Source organism: Camellia sinensis, chromosome 8 (assembly GCF_055761805.1).
Source record: "Camellia sinensis isolate YWXY chromosome 8, ASM5576180v1, whole genome shotgun sequence".
Classification (NCBI taxonomy): domain Eukaryota; kingdom Viridiplantae; phylum Streptophyta; class Magnoliopsida; order Ericales; family Theaceae; genus Camellia; species Camellia sinensis.
The window spans coordinates 152,062,472-152,080,118 of NC_138968.1; the positions used below are offsets into that span (position 1 = coordinate 152,062,472).

General features: G+C 34.8%; 2 protein-coding genes across 2 annotated transcripts; one reads left to right on the plus strand and one right to left on the minus strand.

The window, feature by feature from the left end:
- The first annotated feature begins 1,559 nt into the window (after positions 1–1,559).
- LOC114323817 (external alternative NAD(P)H-ubiquinone oxidoreductase B2, mitochondrial) lies at positions 1,560–9,711 on the plus strand. The gene is made up of 10 exons (XM_028271493.2): positions 1,560–1,749; positions 3,827–4,100; positions 5,162–5,368; positions 5,542–5,792; positions 7,013–7,232; positions 7,440–7,544; positions 8,003–8,269; positions 8,348–8,469; positions 9,013–9,132; positions 9,263–9,711. The coding sequence occupies exons 1-10, from the start codon at positions 1,661–1,663 to the stop codon at positions 9,348–9,350; spliced, it is 1,743 nt and encodes a 580-aa protein (XP_028127294.1). The 5' UTR covers positions 1,560–1,660; the 3' UTR covers positions 9,351–9,711.
- A 730-nt stretch (positions 9,712–10,441) lies between these two features.
- LOC114323804 (uncharacterized) lies at positions 10,442–12,215 on the minus strand. The gene has a single exon (XM_028271483.2). It carries the CDS (start codon positions 12,082–12,084, stop codon positions 10,630–10,632), a length of 1,455 nt encoding a protein of 484 aa, XP_028127284.2. The 5' UTR covers positions 12,085–12,215; the 3' UTR covers positions 10,442–10,629.
- Between the last annotated feature and the right edge of the window lie 5,432 nt (positions 12,216–17,647).

Sequence of the window (17,647 nt, forward strand, 5' to 3'; positions counted from 1 at the left end):
ATCGGATATCGACAGTTACTTGATCGAATCAGATTTTTGTTAACAATTTATTTTGAAAATTGTATTTATTTGTTGACAAAAATCTGATCCAATCAAGTAACTATCAATATCCGATTATTGTGATTTTTTATAAGGATAAAATACTTGGTGAGTTGTACATATTGAACAGTTCAGATCATCGAAACGAGGTCCATGGTGGACTTTCACGGGCCCAATAGCACGCTCCAGTCCAATCACAGACCAGAAAGAAGCCTAGCCCTATATAATATAATTAGATATAAGAAAGGAATACTAAAAGTCCGTGATTTTGCTAAATATTAATAAATAATAGTCCTAAAAATTTTACTACTTATATATATGAAAACAAGATAAATTAATTAGTGTGCTAAAGATCTAAATAATTCTTAATTTTTTTAATTAATTAAAATGTGATCGGATATTCGTAAGTATCGAGTATCTGCGGAAGCAAGAATGAAGTTGAAAAAGGAATCCCATAGCGAGATTGAGATGGGAGCAGGGGCAGGGGTGCGATTTATCCGGGGACCAGGAATGACAAATCTGTCATAAACTATGAAACACATGTACGGGTACGAGTACTGGTACTGGTACAATACGGGTACGTCGATACGGTAAAATTAAAAAAAAAAAATAGGGTACGAGTATGGCTTGGTACGCTTGTAAAAAAATATTTATTTTTAATTTATAGTAATGCAAAAATTAATTAAATGGTTTAATTTGTTAAGGTCCAACTTATAATTAACATTTAATGCCAAAAGGAAAAGTATAAATCAAAATTAAATGTCAATATATTAAACAACTTACAAACCATAGTTTAATTTTAAAATCATACTAAGCATAAAATAAAAACTAAAAAAGAAATCTAGTGAAATGAGCTTTATCTCTGTAGTAAAAGGAAAATATTGTTTCAACTGAGGTACGGAACGGCTTGAATATATACTAGATACGTTTGGGTACGTCAAAAATTAAAAAGAAAAAACTTAAGTACGTATTTCATATATCCGATATATATATAAAAATATTATATGAAATACGATAAGTACCCGATACGAATACGACATATTTTTCAAAACAACAATGATAGAGGGCCCTAATTTCAGTGACTCAAATGACTCGAATTTGTCAAAACGACGTCGTTTTGAGTACAAAACAATATCAAAATTGCCAAAACAACATCATTTTGACAAATTTAAACCATTTAAACCACAAAAATTAGGACCAGCAAACATTTTCCTTTTCAAAATAACCATCCCTCATAAGTCATAAGGCTGCTGCATGGTAATACTAACCAAAAGATGAGCAAACACGGAAACAAGATCATATGGCTGGCGAAGAACCGGAAGGCCGTGTGGTCCAGTAATTACAAGCAGAGTCGTATTCTCCTAATATGATGGAGAGCACCGTTCCCGAGAAGACACGTGTCCACTTTCTAATTTTCACAAGTCAAACATAAAAAAAAGCATATGTTGCGTGACAGTTACTCCACACACACCTCGCGCCTCTTATATATACAAACTTGCCCCCTTCTCCCTCCCCCCTCTCTCTCTCTCTCTCTCTCTTCCGCATCACTGCAAAAGAAAAAACTGTCATTTCCATATTCCTCTCCCTCTCTCTCAAGAGAAAGAGAAAACTAGGGTTTGCAATGAGTGGGTATAGATTTTACCAGAGAGCCTCTAGAACCTTTCATGACTATCCTTCACTCTCTAAACTCGCTCTTCTCTGCACTGTCAGGTCTTGAATCTTCTAGTTTTTTTCGATCTATACTACTATATATGTTGTATTGTATATATCCTCACATTTTTTTCCCTCTTGCTTTATAGATCTGTTGTGGCATTAATGTATCCATTTTTTTTTAAAAAAAAATTACACACTATTTTATTATTGATTGTTTGAATTATGTACGAATAGAAGTTTTAATCCAACATTTACCTTTGTTATTGAAACAAAAATGATGAAGAATAAAAACTAGCATGACATGGATGATGGCATGTAGATGTGGTTTGGGAACTTGGCTATTTTAGTTAGTTTTTTGGGATTTTGATTATTTTAGCTTGATTAAAAAAATTGTGTTTGGGAAGATACTTGACTTTTTTTCATTTTTTTTTTTTAGTAGTTGATTTGATAATTGTGAGAAAAAATTGAAATGATTATGATTTGGATGTCCTATTTTTTTTTTATTAACTATTTTAGCTTATTTTATTTTTATTAACTATTTTAATTCAAATTAAACTTCCTGAAAGAATCCAATCGTTTTATTGGTTTTTGGGTTTTGTGGAATTGATCAGGCTTTTATGTACCGATTTCGCAACAAGATATCCATACCATCTATTGCATTTAGTTTTACAGCTGTGCAATGTGAGTGTTTTTTTTTCCTGTTGAATTGCAATTTGATTTAGCTTCCCTGTGAAAATCCAAACATGCCTTTAAAAATTATGACAAAAATGAAATTCAGGTTGTGTTACTTTAGCCATTGGCACCCAGCTGGTTTAGATCCCAAAACATGTTTGGTTTGTTTTTGGGAAAAATTTTTGAGAAAAATTCTCTACAAACAAATTTTCAAGAGTAATCAAATCAAACAAATTTTTTCAAAAAAAATCTTAAAATTTTGTTTGGTTTGCTTCTTTTCAAAATCATTCTCTCTCTCATGCACATCAAATCAATCACTTTTTTTAAAACTCTCTCTCCAAAACAATTTCCCAAAACCATTTTTGAAAAAATGCAAACCAAACAAGTTTTCGTACTTTTTATCTCAAAAACTACTCTACAAACACAAACCAAACAAGCCCGTTGTCTTCTTATGGGGAAAATGCTAAAAGTTGGTGGTGAAACTTCCTATTCTTTTAGGCTGTATTTTGATTATAGATTTAGGGCGTAAAATGTATGTGGAATGTAACTATATTTTATTCATATTTCATCTATTTTTTCCTTCCAAATTTTTATTCAAATTTATGAACCAAACATAGCCTTAGGGAAAAGAAGTTGTTATTCAATCCTCGGTTTTTTTTTTTTTTTTTCATTCTCCATCTTTTCATTTTTCTATTTAGTTGCTTTTAGGGTCAATGAATTTATCTTCAAGGCATGAATGATCCTGGACAAGGATACTTTAGAAATTTGAGATGTCAAGAATGGCGTCAAACATCCAGTTACTGGTTTTGTTTATTTGAGACAATTTCAATAGTTTCAACTACGTTTCTACTCATGCATTGTTTCCAGTCTAGCAATTTGAAATTAAAGAAGGTAAAATTTGAAAAGGGCCATGCTACTCAAGTCGACCCAACTTTACAAATAAATTCTTGAAATTGTCTATTTATTGAAGTCTTGACATGTTGCAGGTAAATTCAAATGATTTTAAAACAGATTTCAAGAATTTCAGTCATGTGACTGGTTTCTGTGGGAGACATCAGTCGGTCTACTCTGTTCGCATTTTTCATGTTGAAAACTGTCATCAGTGACAGAGGAATGTAGTATTGCAATTCTAACCAATGCATAGCCTAGTGGGATACTGAAACAATTTGATATTCTTGTTTCACTTCGTATAGTAGTTGGAGTTCATTATAGCTGCCATGTTCAATAATGATGTCATTCATGGTATCCCTATGTTTGTAAATGGTTTTCTTCAATGCTGTGTTCTAGATTATAAATTGTGGAACCTCTTTTCTCCTGTTCTTGGCATTGTATTGTTCTACAACTGACTTTCTCCATCTTGATATACTGCGACTGCAATAGACCTGTTTCTTTGTCCTCCATGTAACGATATTTTCATATTATCTTTGAAACTTCTGAACTCCTTTTATTCTGGACTGTACAGTGGTGGAGGTCTATTGACTCTTTCTGATGCCAGACCATTCCATGGTGCTTATGCTGATGCCATTCATACCGATCAAAAGAAAAAGAGGGTGGTAGTACTTGGAACTGGCTGGGCTGGCACAAGTTTTCTGAAAAATCTGAAAGATTCTTCGTATGAAGTTCAGGTGGTGTCACCTCGTAATTATTTCGCATTTACTCCTTTGTTACCAAGTGTTACAAACGGCACAGTGGAAGCACGCAGTGTTGTCGAACCAATTCGCAGCATTGTTAGGAAGGTACAGTGCATATTAGACTACATACTCTTTCCTGAACCATTAATCTTTGCATGAGCAGAATTTTCCTCAATTTCAGTGTGCAAAATTGACATCGAAGTGTTTCATATTGGACTAATGTATGCTAAATTCTGAATTATTCAAATAAGATTGCTGAGAATATTTTTCTATGTCTAGAAATCCATGAAGGGAAACAGAAAACTTACTGAGGAAAGCTTTCCTGGAAATCAGAATTGATGACATTATGATCTTTTGTTTACATTTGTACCTTTGGCTGGCAATTCTCCGAACATAGGATTTCCAAACAGAGATTGCCCTTAAAATTTTGAACATTTTTTTATTTTTTATTTTTTTTTATAAAAAATATGAAGTTTGATCTTGTGATGTTTCATTAGGATTTCACCATTAGGAAACCAGCAAAGGACCTGAATATGTCTTGGACACTCCTTGCACAGATACGAGTCTATTTCCTGCTTTCGGAGTCAGCTGCCATCCAACCCATTACACTCCTATGATACACAAAAGACGATCCCCGAGAAATAAGATAATTGTGAACTTAATGTTCAGTGCAACATTTTTCCATGACAAGGGTTGCATCATAATCATCCCCTTGCAACTTTCCTTGCTACCCCATGAAGCCTTTGAGGTTTCAAGTCATATCTAGTGACATATAAAGGGAAAAATCAAAAACGTGAAATTTATTATCTATTTGGGTACTTAAGGGCAACAAGGGATGCCAGTTGCCGTTGTTGCTTCCCAAAAGCCATGTCACTAGTAGACTCTATAATGGTGAGTCTATAAACTTTTGGTTGTCAGTTGTGTTTCCTCACTATCTCAGAGGTGGGATGTTTTGTTTTGGTAACTATCATTTACATGTAAAGCATTTTCAGCTTGCTAAGTTTTTTATTTTGATTTTTTAACAACAGTCAGTATGTGTTAATCTGCTAGTTTATTTATGTACTGTGTGGTTTCTATGATACCGAACTCTCAGGTGGTCATTTTCTACCATAACATTGCCATCTGAAGATATTAAAAATATCTGATTCTTGTATTTCTTGCGGCAGAAACCATTTGACGTTCAACTTAGGGAAGCTGAATGTCTCAAGATCGATGCAGTGAACAAAAAAGTCTATTGTCGATCCACTCAAGATACCAATTTGGGTGGGGAAGTAGAATTTACAGTGGATTATGACTATTTGGTGATAGCCATGGGAGCCCGTTCTAACACATTCAACACTCCTGGTGTTGAGGAGAATTGCCATTTCTTGAAGGTACGTTGACTGAGCTACTGAGTACTCATCAACTGCTTGATGAAAATAGGGGCGAAGATAAACCCTTGTTTTATTACTTCTTGAGGTCCTTAAATAGTTTTCACTCAGTAGTTCGTTAAAATCTAATCTGCTATATGTAGCTCACTGTAAGGAAAATGAAATTCTTCATGCAGGAAGTAGAAGATGCTCAGAGAATCCGCAGGACAATAATTGATTGCTTTGAAAGGGCAACCCTTCCAACTATAAGTGAAGAAGAAAGAAAGAGAATTCTACATTTTGTAGTTGTTGGCGGTGGTCCAACAGGAGTGGAATTTGCAGCTGAGCTTCATGATTTTGTCATTGATGATTTGGCAAAGTTATATCCTACCGTTAAAGATCATGTCAAAATAACACTTCTTGAGGCTGCAGATCATATATTGAACATGTAAGGAAGATCGTGGTAATTCAAGAATCTAGTCTTTCTAAATATATAATTTTCCAATTTAGAATGATAATTTTTTTTTTTTTTTTTTTTTTTGAAGTTGTTCAACCATGTTGGACACTGGTTTTATAGGCACACACTATTTATGTACTGCTAGTGGTTCTGGTGTTCTCAGTTTATAGAATGAGAGAAGGTCGTGTGCCACATACATCAGCATGTTCATAAACAATGTTGGATTTACAATGTTAAGTATTTGTATGTCGCCCCTACAATCATTCTATATTTTTCATGAATAAATGTATAAAAAACAACACACAATTAGTACACATTAACGTGTGTTTGGGAGGGGAAAGATTGGTTACATACCTAACCTTAGGCATAGTGCACAAAGCAGTTGCCCCATGACTTGAATCCATAATCTCAAGGTTATTAAGCCAAGATTTTACTATTGAACCAATGATCACCCCTCATGAATAAATGTATAGTGTAACTAATTGATCGATTATGTTTTAGCGGTCTCCTGATGCTAGGCTATGTTATGATATCTTGAAATTATTTTACAAATCATCTTCATCTATGAGATGCATAAAGAATTGGGATATCCTATCAGGGATTTGTACAGTAGATATCTTCCTCTAGCATCTATATAGGTCTGAATTTCGGAGACTGTGAAGGTGTTTGATCTAGTAATCAAGAATCATAGTATAGAACTGTCACTAGAGATTATAGAGAATCCATGTGACCTAAATCTGAAGAGAAGTTTTCTTCTTAAGAAGGAAAATCCTGGCCTGATCATTGCCCTACGGACGAGCTAGTCTATGGTGGCTATATCTCTCTAAGAAGGCAAGGCCTTCCTTAAAAACCGAAAAAATCAAGAGCTTTTTCAATAGTTAAGAAAATGGGACAGCTAGAAATGGAAAGCATTTTATGAACGCATTTGTTTGGCAATATGAGACAGCTAACAAGGATGGTAGTTGTAGGCTTGCAATATGTCCACAATGTAATGGGAACTCTTTACAGAATCCCCTAAATGGAAGAAAGAATCACCGTAGAATAGAAGATAGTGAAAGAAGCACAACTTTAGTATCTTTTTCATCAAGTCATCCAATTCTTTGGCTCTCATTTAAAATTTAGTTTTGAAGCTTACTACAAAATGAAAGGGTAGTTTCTTGGAAGGTAATTTGGTGTCAGGAATTCAATTTTCAATTGCCTTGACTATGCAGGTTTGACAAAAGAATTACTGCTTTTGCTGAAGAAAAGTTCCAAAGAGATGGCATTGATTTGAAAACAGGGTCGATGGTTGTAAAAGTAACTGACAAGGCAATCTCTACTAAAGAAAGAGCAACTGGTGAAAACCGATCTATACCATATGGAATGATTGTCTGGTCAACTGGTATTGGGACTCGCCCAGTCATTATGGATTTTATGAAGCAAATTGGTCAGGTAGGTTTGTTCCTCTGAACCTCTGCCATTCTCTCTTCATTCCTTCTTGATTTTACTCTCTTCTTTCTTTCTTTATTCTTCTTTTTTATTTCTTATTAAATAGCATTTAAGCTAGTGTGCTAGACAAGTTCTCACTTTCCAAACATCTTGGGATTTCCTTTTGAATTCGTCATTAATATCAGAAAACTTCTTTTCCTTTAAGCGCAGACTAATAGGCGTGTTTTAGCAACTGATGAATGGCTGAGGGTGGAAGGACATGATGGCATATATGCACTGGGTGATTGTGCCACAATAAATCAACGGAAAATCATGGTATAAATCCTCTGGCTTCTTTGTAAAACTCTTGTTTGAGCATTGCACATTGGATTTTATTACATGTTGTATGTTTAGCCATGATGCGCCTTTCCTGGTTTGTTGCAGTTTCTCTTTCTAATTTGATGCAAAGCTCTTTCACCAAAACTTTTTCTGATCTTTTATTTTATATCTTTTGTATGTTTACAAACGACTTTAGATCATATATAAATCTGTTGACATCCTATTTCGCAATGATGTTTTATTTTCAAAATATTTATTAGATTGGTACTTCATTCGTTTCAGAACAGGCAATACAGTCACTCTTTTCCTTATGGAGTTCATGGTGAATTTTTGTGATGGGGAGTATATATATTTTGTTCTAACTTTGGTACTATTTAGAGAAGTCATATGAATAGTGTTTTGACAAAGTTAAAAACGGAAACATACTAAGTCCTGAACTTTTGCTTCGCTATCAGGAAGACATTATGGCCATATTTAGTAAGGCAGATAAGAATCAATCTGGTACCCTTACTTTGGCAGATTTTAACGATGTCATTAAGGACATTTGCGAAAGATATCCTCAAGTGGAGATTTATTTGAAGAAGAAGCAGTTGAAAAATTTTGTTGATATACTGAAGAATTACCAAGGAAATGACCAAAAGGAAATCATTGATATTGAATTGTTCAAAGCAGCTCTTTCTGAAGTGGATGCACAAATGAAAAGCCTTCCGGCAACAGCACAGGTGAACTGACATTAATTCATCAGTGCTGATATAATTATACAACCTCATGCTCCCCATTTTCATCATCTAATATTTTAGGTAGCTGCTCAACAAGGAGCTTACCTCGCCAACTGTTTCAATCACATGGAAGAGTGTGAAAAAAATCCTGAAGGTCCGCTAAGGTTCAGGGGATCTGGACACCACAGGTTTCGCCCATTCAGGTATGAATTTTTGCTTACGTTGAAAATGTTTGCTTAAAAGTTAAAACTGCAAGAGTGTTGTGATGAGAATGCTTAACAACTATGATTTCTACAGCCTACAGAGGTAGAAATGCTTAGCAGTATGTCGTATGTGGAAGATGATAACATTTTAGGGGAAAAAATAGAGTTTGATTGCATTGTCTCTACATGAAAATAAGAAGAGAAGAAAAGAAAAGGGCAATTGAGCTTCTCTAAATCAAATAATTTAAAATGTCATTTTTAAATAAGAGATCTGAAAACCTATACCAAAAGTTTGGATTAATTAATTCCATTTACATACATTTTACAAATTGCTTCTAATGTAATTGCATTATTTTGTATCCCACGATGCCTGGTTGGTCTGTAGTTTAGGTTCCAAATCTTATTATTTTAGATTGACTTGGCAATCAAAAGTAGCGCTGGGGTAATGACAACTGAAGACAAATGTCCAGGCTAACATGCCTTTAATTTGCATGCAAATTTGCAATATTGCACCTGAACTTCTTGTGGTCTGTCTGATCTAAGGTACAAGCATTTAGGACAATTTGCTCCGCTGGGTGGAGAACAAACGGCAGCTCAACTTCCTGGGGATTGGGTCTCAATTGGTCAAAGCACACAGTGGCTTTGGTATTCAGTGTATGCAAGGTAAAATAAATAAATAAAATCACAGATATGTCTAGTGTGGATGAATTGCTGCAAGTTTTATTGTTTCAGTAGACTTAAATACTTTTCCGAACATTTTGTAACCATGACTATATTTCTCTTGACAATCCAGCAAACAAGTCAGCTGGCGCACAAGGGTGCTGGTGGTATCTGACTGGGGAAGACGGTTTATTTTTGGAAGAGACTCGAGTCGAATCTGAGGCCACAGCTGACACATAATCTACCCAAAATTGCTCCTACCAGCAAGCCTTCCTGTTATAGGCATATAGTAAAGCAAATTTTTTTCCTTAAAATATTTTCAGCAATTATTTTCTACCTTAATATCATTTAATTTTGGATTTTAGATTTTAGAATTACAGTGACATTTTTCTGGTGTTACTTTTCTTGGTTATGTTTGTCATTCAACAATGTCCATTTAGGTATGCCACATGAGTCCTGGTCTCAAGGCCATATTGAACAGCCTTTTAAGATTTCCAGGTAAATGGAAAAATTTGTAACGGAAGAATGCAAAGTTCCAAACTTCCAAGTTTATAGATCAATGACTACTATAAGTTTTAGTCAGCGTTCTTCCATATTATTGGGATATACTGATATAATGCCAAGAGCTTCAAAATTGCTTGAGATGCTATTATTTTGTCTCCAGTGTTTCAAATAAGTTGCCGAGGCTCTCTTTTAACATGAATTTAGTAATGTGAAATAGGAGAGATTCATCCAAGGCAAGAATTGGACCTCAGAATGCGCTTGAGGTGGGACAATCAAATATGATTTAACACTAAAGACAGCCTATTGCTTAACTTTTAACATCAGGTTAGATTTATTAGATTGAGAACTCATCAAAATCCTTCATCAAATTCAAATTTGATGTAAATTTAAAAAGAAGAGGCATTGGAGATGATTTTTTTTCATCAAATTTTGATGAAAAATGAAATTTGGGATGAGAAAGTAATTTTTTAAAAGTTTTGGATGAAAATTTGATGAAAGAAGGGAGCAGTAAATATCAAATCAAGCTTTTTACTTGAATTTGAAATCAAATTAAAATTTTAATGAATGATTGGAGATAACAGGAGGACAAAAGCAAATGAAAGTATGGCAGTTACTAATATTAGCAAGCTCTTCTTTTGGAGAATAATTATCAATGGCATCATCTTCCCGGCTTCGAAGTATCTCTGGTATGGTAGGTCAAAAGACTGCAATCAATCACATGGCTTAATAAACAAAACTGGAACTTTAGACAGCAAAAACAAGATGCCTTGTTGTCATATGATCGAATATACCATCTCATCAAAGTAGATTGAGAAAAAAAATGATTTACCAAAGATTGAAAAACTAAGCTCAACACATTGTCATTATAACAAAACAAACCAAATATAGAATCAAGAGAACAGCTTATCCCATTATTGCATTACAAGGGTGAAAAAACTAGGCACTTACTTTTTATCAATATAAAGCACAAGAATGCTTTAACCCCCTGCTTTCCATTTATTTTTCTTCAACATCTTCTTCCACAAAACTCAAGGCCTGACAAACTGGTGCCTCCTCATCCTCATCATCATTGCGGAAGTAGGATTTTCTTCCAATTAACTGTGCCACTCTTTTAGCCGGTCCCGAGTCCCGTGGACTGTCATTCTGGTACCTGACAGCCCTGATCCTCGGAAGCATTTCAGGAATTTTGGCAGCCGGTACTGGAGTCTCCTCATCATCACCATCCTTCAAACCTCTGTGAATCACTACCTCACCGGGAATTTCCCACTGCTTCTTCACTCGAGTCTCGGTATGATCTTGATTCTGGGTTTTTTCTTCTAAAATAGACTCACTCGACGACGAAGAACGCTTCTTGTCACACCTCTTACCGTCCTCCTTATCATTCTCCGGTAAAGACCTCTTTCTCATTGCTGAATTCCCAGTAGCACTCTGATTATATCGGCTAGCAACCATTCGTCCCGGTTTCAATGGCTTCTTGGCAGGGACTGACTTCTCTCCATCTTTGAACAGTTTCTTTGGGTGAATTGTTGAAAGAACCCCATCTTCTTTCTTCGCCGCCTTCTTCGATCCCACTGTCGTCGCTGCTTGCCTTGAAAATTGGGTCTTTGGGATCATCTTCCTCGACTTCGGACTAACACTCGAGCTCTTTCCCCTTTCTTTTGTCACTTTCTCTTCATCAATGTCTTGTAGCTTCCAAAAGCACGATTTTCTTCGATTCTGTATCGGCTGAACAGGGGTGATGATTTCTTGCTTACCACCCAATTGCTTCGACTTGGCCATGGAAAAAATCTCCGATGGACCCAAACTCACACCTCTTCGTGCTCCAGAAACTATCTCCGATGGACCCAAACTCAAACCCCTTCTCTGCAATTTCGTTCTAGCACTCATCGACGATGGTTCTTCGATCTTTTTCACTTTCTCTGCATTCTTAACACTCAGTTTCGGCTCCATGAACTTTGCTGGTACTACTCTTCTTCGCCTTTCGAGCAATTTCAGTTTCTGCTCTGCCTTTTCAAGCCGAAGCGCCTCTAATTTCGATGATAATCGAGTGATTTCCATTTGAATCTCCTCAATCTCTGCGTCGATCTTCTTTTCGTCGCGAAGAACCTCTTTGTTTGCATTCTTGAAAACTGTCTTCTCAATGAGACTGTGATTGAGAAGGGTGGTTGGTGGATTTTCTTGTGAGTTTCCGATAATGCCATTTGGGTGAAGTGGTTTGATTGGTGCTGGAGTTTTGAGAGAAACATGGGATTTTTCGGGCACAGGACTCTGATTTTCTTTACTTGAAAGAGAATCAAAAGACTCGGATTGATTCACAAGAATGGGTTTTAGAGGAGACCAAGAAGATCTTATGATTGCGATATCTTCGGAATCGCCATTGTCGAATGCGGCATTGTTCCATACCTGAAGATCTGATGCGTTCATGGCTTCTGGGTATTGAAGAACACTCATCTCCAGTAATGTATGAAAATTTTTTAGAGAGAGAGATGGTGACTTGTAAGTGGATTCTTGGAGCGTTCTTGAGAGAGAGAGAGAGAGAGAGAGAGAGAGAAGGTTAGAAAGATGGCTTAATTGGGGAAATTTGGGTATTTTGAGTTTTTCGACCGTTGAGAAAAGGAGACGTTAGGTGTCCGCTCCATCCTGGCCGTTGGATGCTAAACGGCTCCTACTGACGCTCCGATTTGATATAAAGACTTTAATTGGTGTTGCTGACCAATATTTGCCTTCTCACTCACTTTCATTATCTGAATTAAAAAATTGTGTTCACAAATATGAGCTTTATTTGATTAAGTTTTCAGAATTTATTTTATAAGTTTTTTTTAAAAAAATAGTAATTAATTTAATACAAATAAATACTAGATATTTTTATATTTTTTAAAAATATTTTCATTAAAAAAGAAGAAGAAGAGAAAATCAACATTGAACTAGTTTTTGAATTTTTTTTGGTCAGAAAGTAAAATTTGAAAACTCAACTAAAATTTATTTTTTTGGGCCATGTTAAATACACTCAGCTTTTCTTATTTTTTTTTAACATTCTATTTTGTTGAGGGATTTGGAAAAGAATTTGGAAAAAAAAAGGGAAAAAATATGTAAAATTATGTGAAATCTATATAATAAGGGAGAAGGCTTTTTGAAAATGTATAAAATGTATGTGAGATACATTTTGATCCAATGGTCAATATCAATCCTGGTGTATGTCAATGGCTCAGATCTATATAGTTCCCACGCAAACATTTCACTCCCTCAACCTTCCACCTACCCACGTCTCCTCCCCATTTCCTCTTCATCTCTCTCCCTCTCTGTTCTCACCCACTCTCCGCCGCATTCCCTTTTTATCTCTCTCCCTGTCTGTTCTTCTTCTTTCCTACCTTCCTTCTTCCGCTGCTCTCCAGTCTTCTGCCTCTCGAACTCGACTCTGCTCTCCAGTCTCGCAAGGTAAGATTTCTGCCTCCCCCTTTTCTCTCTGTTTGTGTCTGCCTCTCCAGTCCTCGAACTCGCATTTTGGGCTATTTGATTGTTGTTTTAATTGTTATTTTGATTTTGAAATCAGAATTTCGGATTGATTTTGATTTTGTAATTAAATAGCCCAGAATACGAGTGAACAGTGGTCTTGGCCTGTGATTTAGAATTTTTTACACAGCATTTGATTTTGACTTATTAGCATAGTTGAAGAGTGGACGGTGGTTGATTTTAATTTTATAATTAGGTTACCAATTATTTTGATTTTGCGGAGTTGTTTGGTGGATCTGATCGTGGAGGGAAAAATGGACGTTTTGGGAAAAATGGGTCGAAGAATTCGAATGGAAATCAGACAATTCAGAAAGCGACTCCTGTGGAAAACAAGTTGGTGTGTAGTTTGAAGGAGCTTTACAAGGGTTCTCGAAAGAATGTTAAGATTTCGAGAATTGTTCTTGATGATTCTGGGTATGCAATTCTACACCTTTACATATAATTAAGATTCTGGGTATGCAAGTTGGTGTTTAAATTTCTTGATTTAAGAAATAATTTAGATGTTATGATTGATTGTTTGGAGTTATGAATTCTAGGGCTGAGCAAGGAATCCGTGAAATCCATAATCCGATCCAGTCCAGTCCAATCCGATAGGTTTGGATTGGTTTTTTGAATCCGCGGTTCGGTTCCGGATTGAAGAATTAAAAATCCGTAGTTCACGGATTGGTTCCGGATTGAATCCCACGGTTCCGGATTGGAACCGATCCGGACCGTATACAAATAGTCTATATTTTTATTATACAACCTCCCCCATAGTATCTTCTCTTATTCTATATAAAATCTAAACTCAAACCTAAAACCGTATAATATCTTCTTTTATTACTTTTGTTTGTTAGTTTTAAGTTTTAATTTGCAATGGTCTAAATACTTATGGTGAAACCAGTTTTCTTATGGTTGTTTAAATTATAGAACAGTATGTCGTTATTATAGAAAAACATATTGCTATTATGGAACTAATATAGTGTTATGTTTATATTTTTATGAAATTCAAGTGTTATATATATATATATATATTTTTGTTATTTAATTATGTGAATCCGTGGTCCTAAACCGATCCAATCCGTATTTAAATGGATTGGTTCGGATTGGTTCCATGATTTAAACGGATTGGATTGGTTCCAATTTTTCAGAAACCGTAAATAACGGATTGGTCCTGGTTTTATCCCAATCCGATCCAATCCGGACCATGCTCACCCCTAATGAATTCTCTGTTGCCCTGAATTTCCAAGAATTTGCCCGAAACGCATTGCCTCTTGCTTTACCGTAGATGGAAAGAATTTAGGCTCTCTTGTCATTTTTCTGGATTACCGTAGATGAAATCCATAAAAAAATTGATTTTTTTTTAATTGTTTTTGTTTCCTTTGGAATTCAAATTTTGGAATTCAAAAAATTTGTCTAAGATTGTATTTCAAGGATTGATTTTTTTTTTCCTTTCTTCCTTTTTTGGGTTTCTTTTTCTTTCAAGAACCAGTTTTCACAAATGCATAGCATTCCTTTTTTTTCTAGATCACAAAACAGTTTACAAAAAAACAGGACTGAAAATTTCTTTGACTCTGTTCTTGAATCTGTTTTAGGAAAATTGAGTTTTAAAGAATCTGTTATCTATTTTTTTGTTTTCCGTTAAAAGGGTGATTTATGTAGTTTGAGACTTGATTAAAGCCCGCAAAAGGCTAGCCTATTCGGCATGGTCTTGAAAGCAGGGCAAAAGGCTTAAAATTTTGGTATTGTTCAATCTTTGGTGGTCAAGAATAACTCGGGAAAGACTATGGTGCATGCCTTCAAAAAGTGTGGACCGTTTGCACCTTATAATTAAAGAAAAAATTGGCATAATTTCATATTTTTTGAGTCATAACTTAAATAAAATAAAAAATAAAAATAAAAAAAGTCATAACCAAATAACACATCAGGCATACCTATAAAGATCTCATGAGTTATAACTAAAATAAGGTCATAACTAAAGTAGAAAATTGTATAACTTATGGGAATCGAATTCCATCAGACAAACTGATCACTGTGCAATGTCATTCATAGAAATCGTAATAATAAGTTTCACATGATAATTTTACAATACATTGGTTTGTGTTCTAAATGATAAATATTTTGTGACGATGAAATTTTGGGTTTCTGCTAATTGTAGGATTCCAGCATATGCACAGCTTTGATCAGCTGGCATTGGCAGCCTCTGTGTTACTAATTTGGGGCCATAGAACATAAATCTTGGTATCCTACATTTTGCACACTTTTTATATATTTTAAACAATTAAACAATATATTTTTTGTGTGGATTGGGAGGATAAGTTTTCGAGAAAATGATTTATGGGCATCATCACTCATGAGAAAGTAAGTCTCTTTATGTTCGTTGTGTCTAATGGTTAGTCGCTTTGCCTTATAGGACCTCCTATCCTTGCAATTGGCATTCTTTCCCTGTAGTCCATATGGGTAGTTGGGAGCAATGGGCACTCTTCAATTATTACCATTTTCCCCAAAACGTCCACTCTTCAACTATCCCGCCCAAACGTCCACTCTTCGACTTAGACTGACGGTGGTCTTGGCCTGTGAGTATTCTAGGTAATCGACCACCGTCAACTACAAGTTCATTGAAAATCATTCGAATCTGTCAGTTTCATCTCTCCGCTGATCTGATACTATGGGGTTTTGCGATTTTGTTCTTCATTCTTGATTGTTTACTTGTGTATTCATATGGGTTATGTTTTTTGCTTCCTGAGATTTGGGATTTGCAATGGCCTGATGCATATATATGATTAGTGCTAAATTTATATATATTTTTTTAATCAGTTTGTTCTTGCGATCGATGCTCCTCTTCATCACAAGGTATTCCTGTCCTCCTCCCTCTCTCTGTTGTATTTTTTTCCCGAAATACATAAATTCCCTTTTTTACCAGTTTACAATTGTTCACTTTAATCAGTTTCTGAATGATCAAGAACAGATTAAATGGGATCAGATTGTCGAAACTGATTAAATCAGAAAATACTCAGCAAGAATAGATTAATCCCATTTAAGTGAATCAATCTACAGAAACTGATTCAATTTCAGAAGAGATATGTATATATCTAAGCTTTGGTTGTGATCTTCACAAATTTTTTTTTTCCCCTTCTTTGGGCATTGATGTTTATTTTTTTTCTTTTACACTGTTCACGTTATATATATTTTTAAATTTTTTTTAATATGATGCATTGATGCTAAAACTTGCAGATGGTACTTTTCTTCTGTTAATATACATATTGGTACTTTATTTCCTTCATTTTTCATTCTAACGTCTGGATGAGATAAATGGTGTCGTGGAAACCTAATTGGTTGATGAAAGTAATAAAGTTGCCTGAAGTTATTTTTGTTAATTCTAAGGTATGTATGTTAATAATGGAAAGGAACAATGAAGTTTTGTTAGAGATGCATGTTTGTTTGTTTTTTTTTTTTTTTCCACCAGGCATCTTTTTTACTGGAATTGGATGATGTTTGATGCATATTTATTATTCTGGTTGTGTTTGATGCAGATTTATTATTCTGATTGTGTTCTATAAATTGTTTCTAGAAAACAGAACGATTTCTTTTCAGATTTTCCCTCAGTCGGTATTTTCTGATTATCTCTCTTTCATTTACAAACTGATAAATTCTTGCTATCACTCTGTTCTTGCTTCCCATTAATCTCACAAATGATCTATCTATCTTTATTTCTTCATGTCAAGCTTCTTTATTTTTTATTTTCATCATTTTAATGGCTTCTTCTTATAATCTATTTTTGAATGTTTTAGGTGTTGATTGATGCTCATAATCTGGTTGTTATTTTTTATCTTATAATCTGTTTGTTTGTTTATGCAGTCGTTCACATGCCAACTTCACCATCACATTAGAGCAAATGCGGAAGTTCAATCCATCTTTTCTTGGTGATAGCAATCTTAACGACAGTATGAGTGAAGAATATCTATGTGCCAAATTGCATTTAGTGGCTTGCAAGATCTGAGCGAGCTGAAAGAACTGGTTCTGATGGTCTGCGTTTTAAGGAAGGTGAGGAATTTGTTTGCCAATTTTTGCATTTAAAGGCACTTTTGGTCATAAAAGAGTTATTTAATATGCTATTGCTTTGAACAGGAGTTCACAACAACAAGGGCCTTCTAGTACTCAGTAATGTTATCAGTGCACTTGGTGATGAAAAGAAGCGGAAGGAAGGTGTCCATGTTCCATATCAAGACAGTAAACTTACTAGGCTTTTGCAGGTTCCACACACTTTCTCTTTAATGATTTCATTATTTTAATTTTCTTTCTGATTTGCTTAGAAGATTTTCAGTCTCCACTAGAGTGAATTTTTTCCCTCAATGCCCTTTTATAAAATTTCTGTTGATATATAGAAAAATATTCGACCTTTTAGTAGAAACCAAAGGGGGCAACAACTTATTATCCAATATGATTAAAGACATAAATATTACTAATTATTGATAATTTTATATATCTCAAAGCAACTTTATAAAACATATTTTTGTAATCTGTC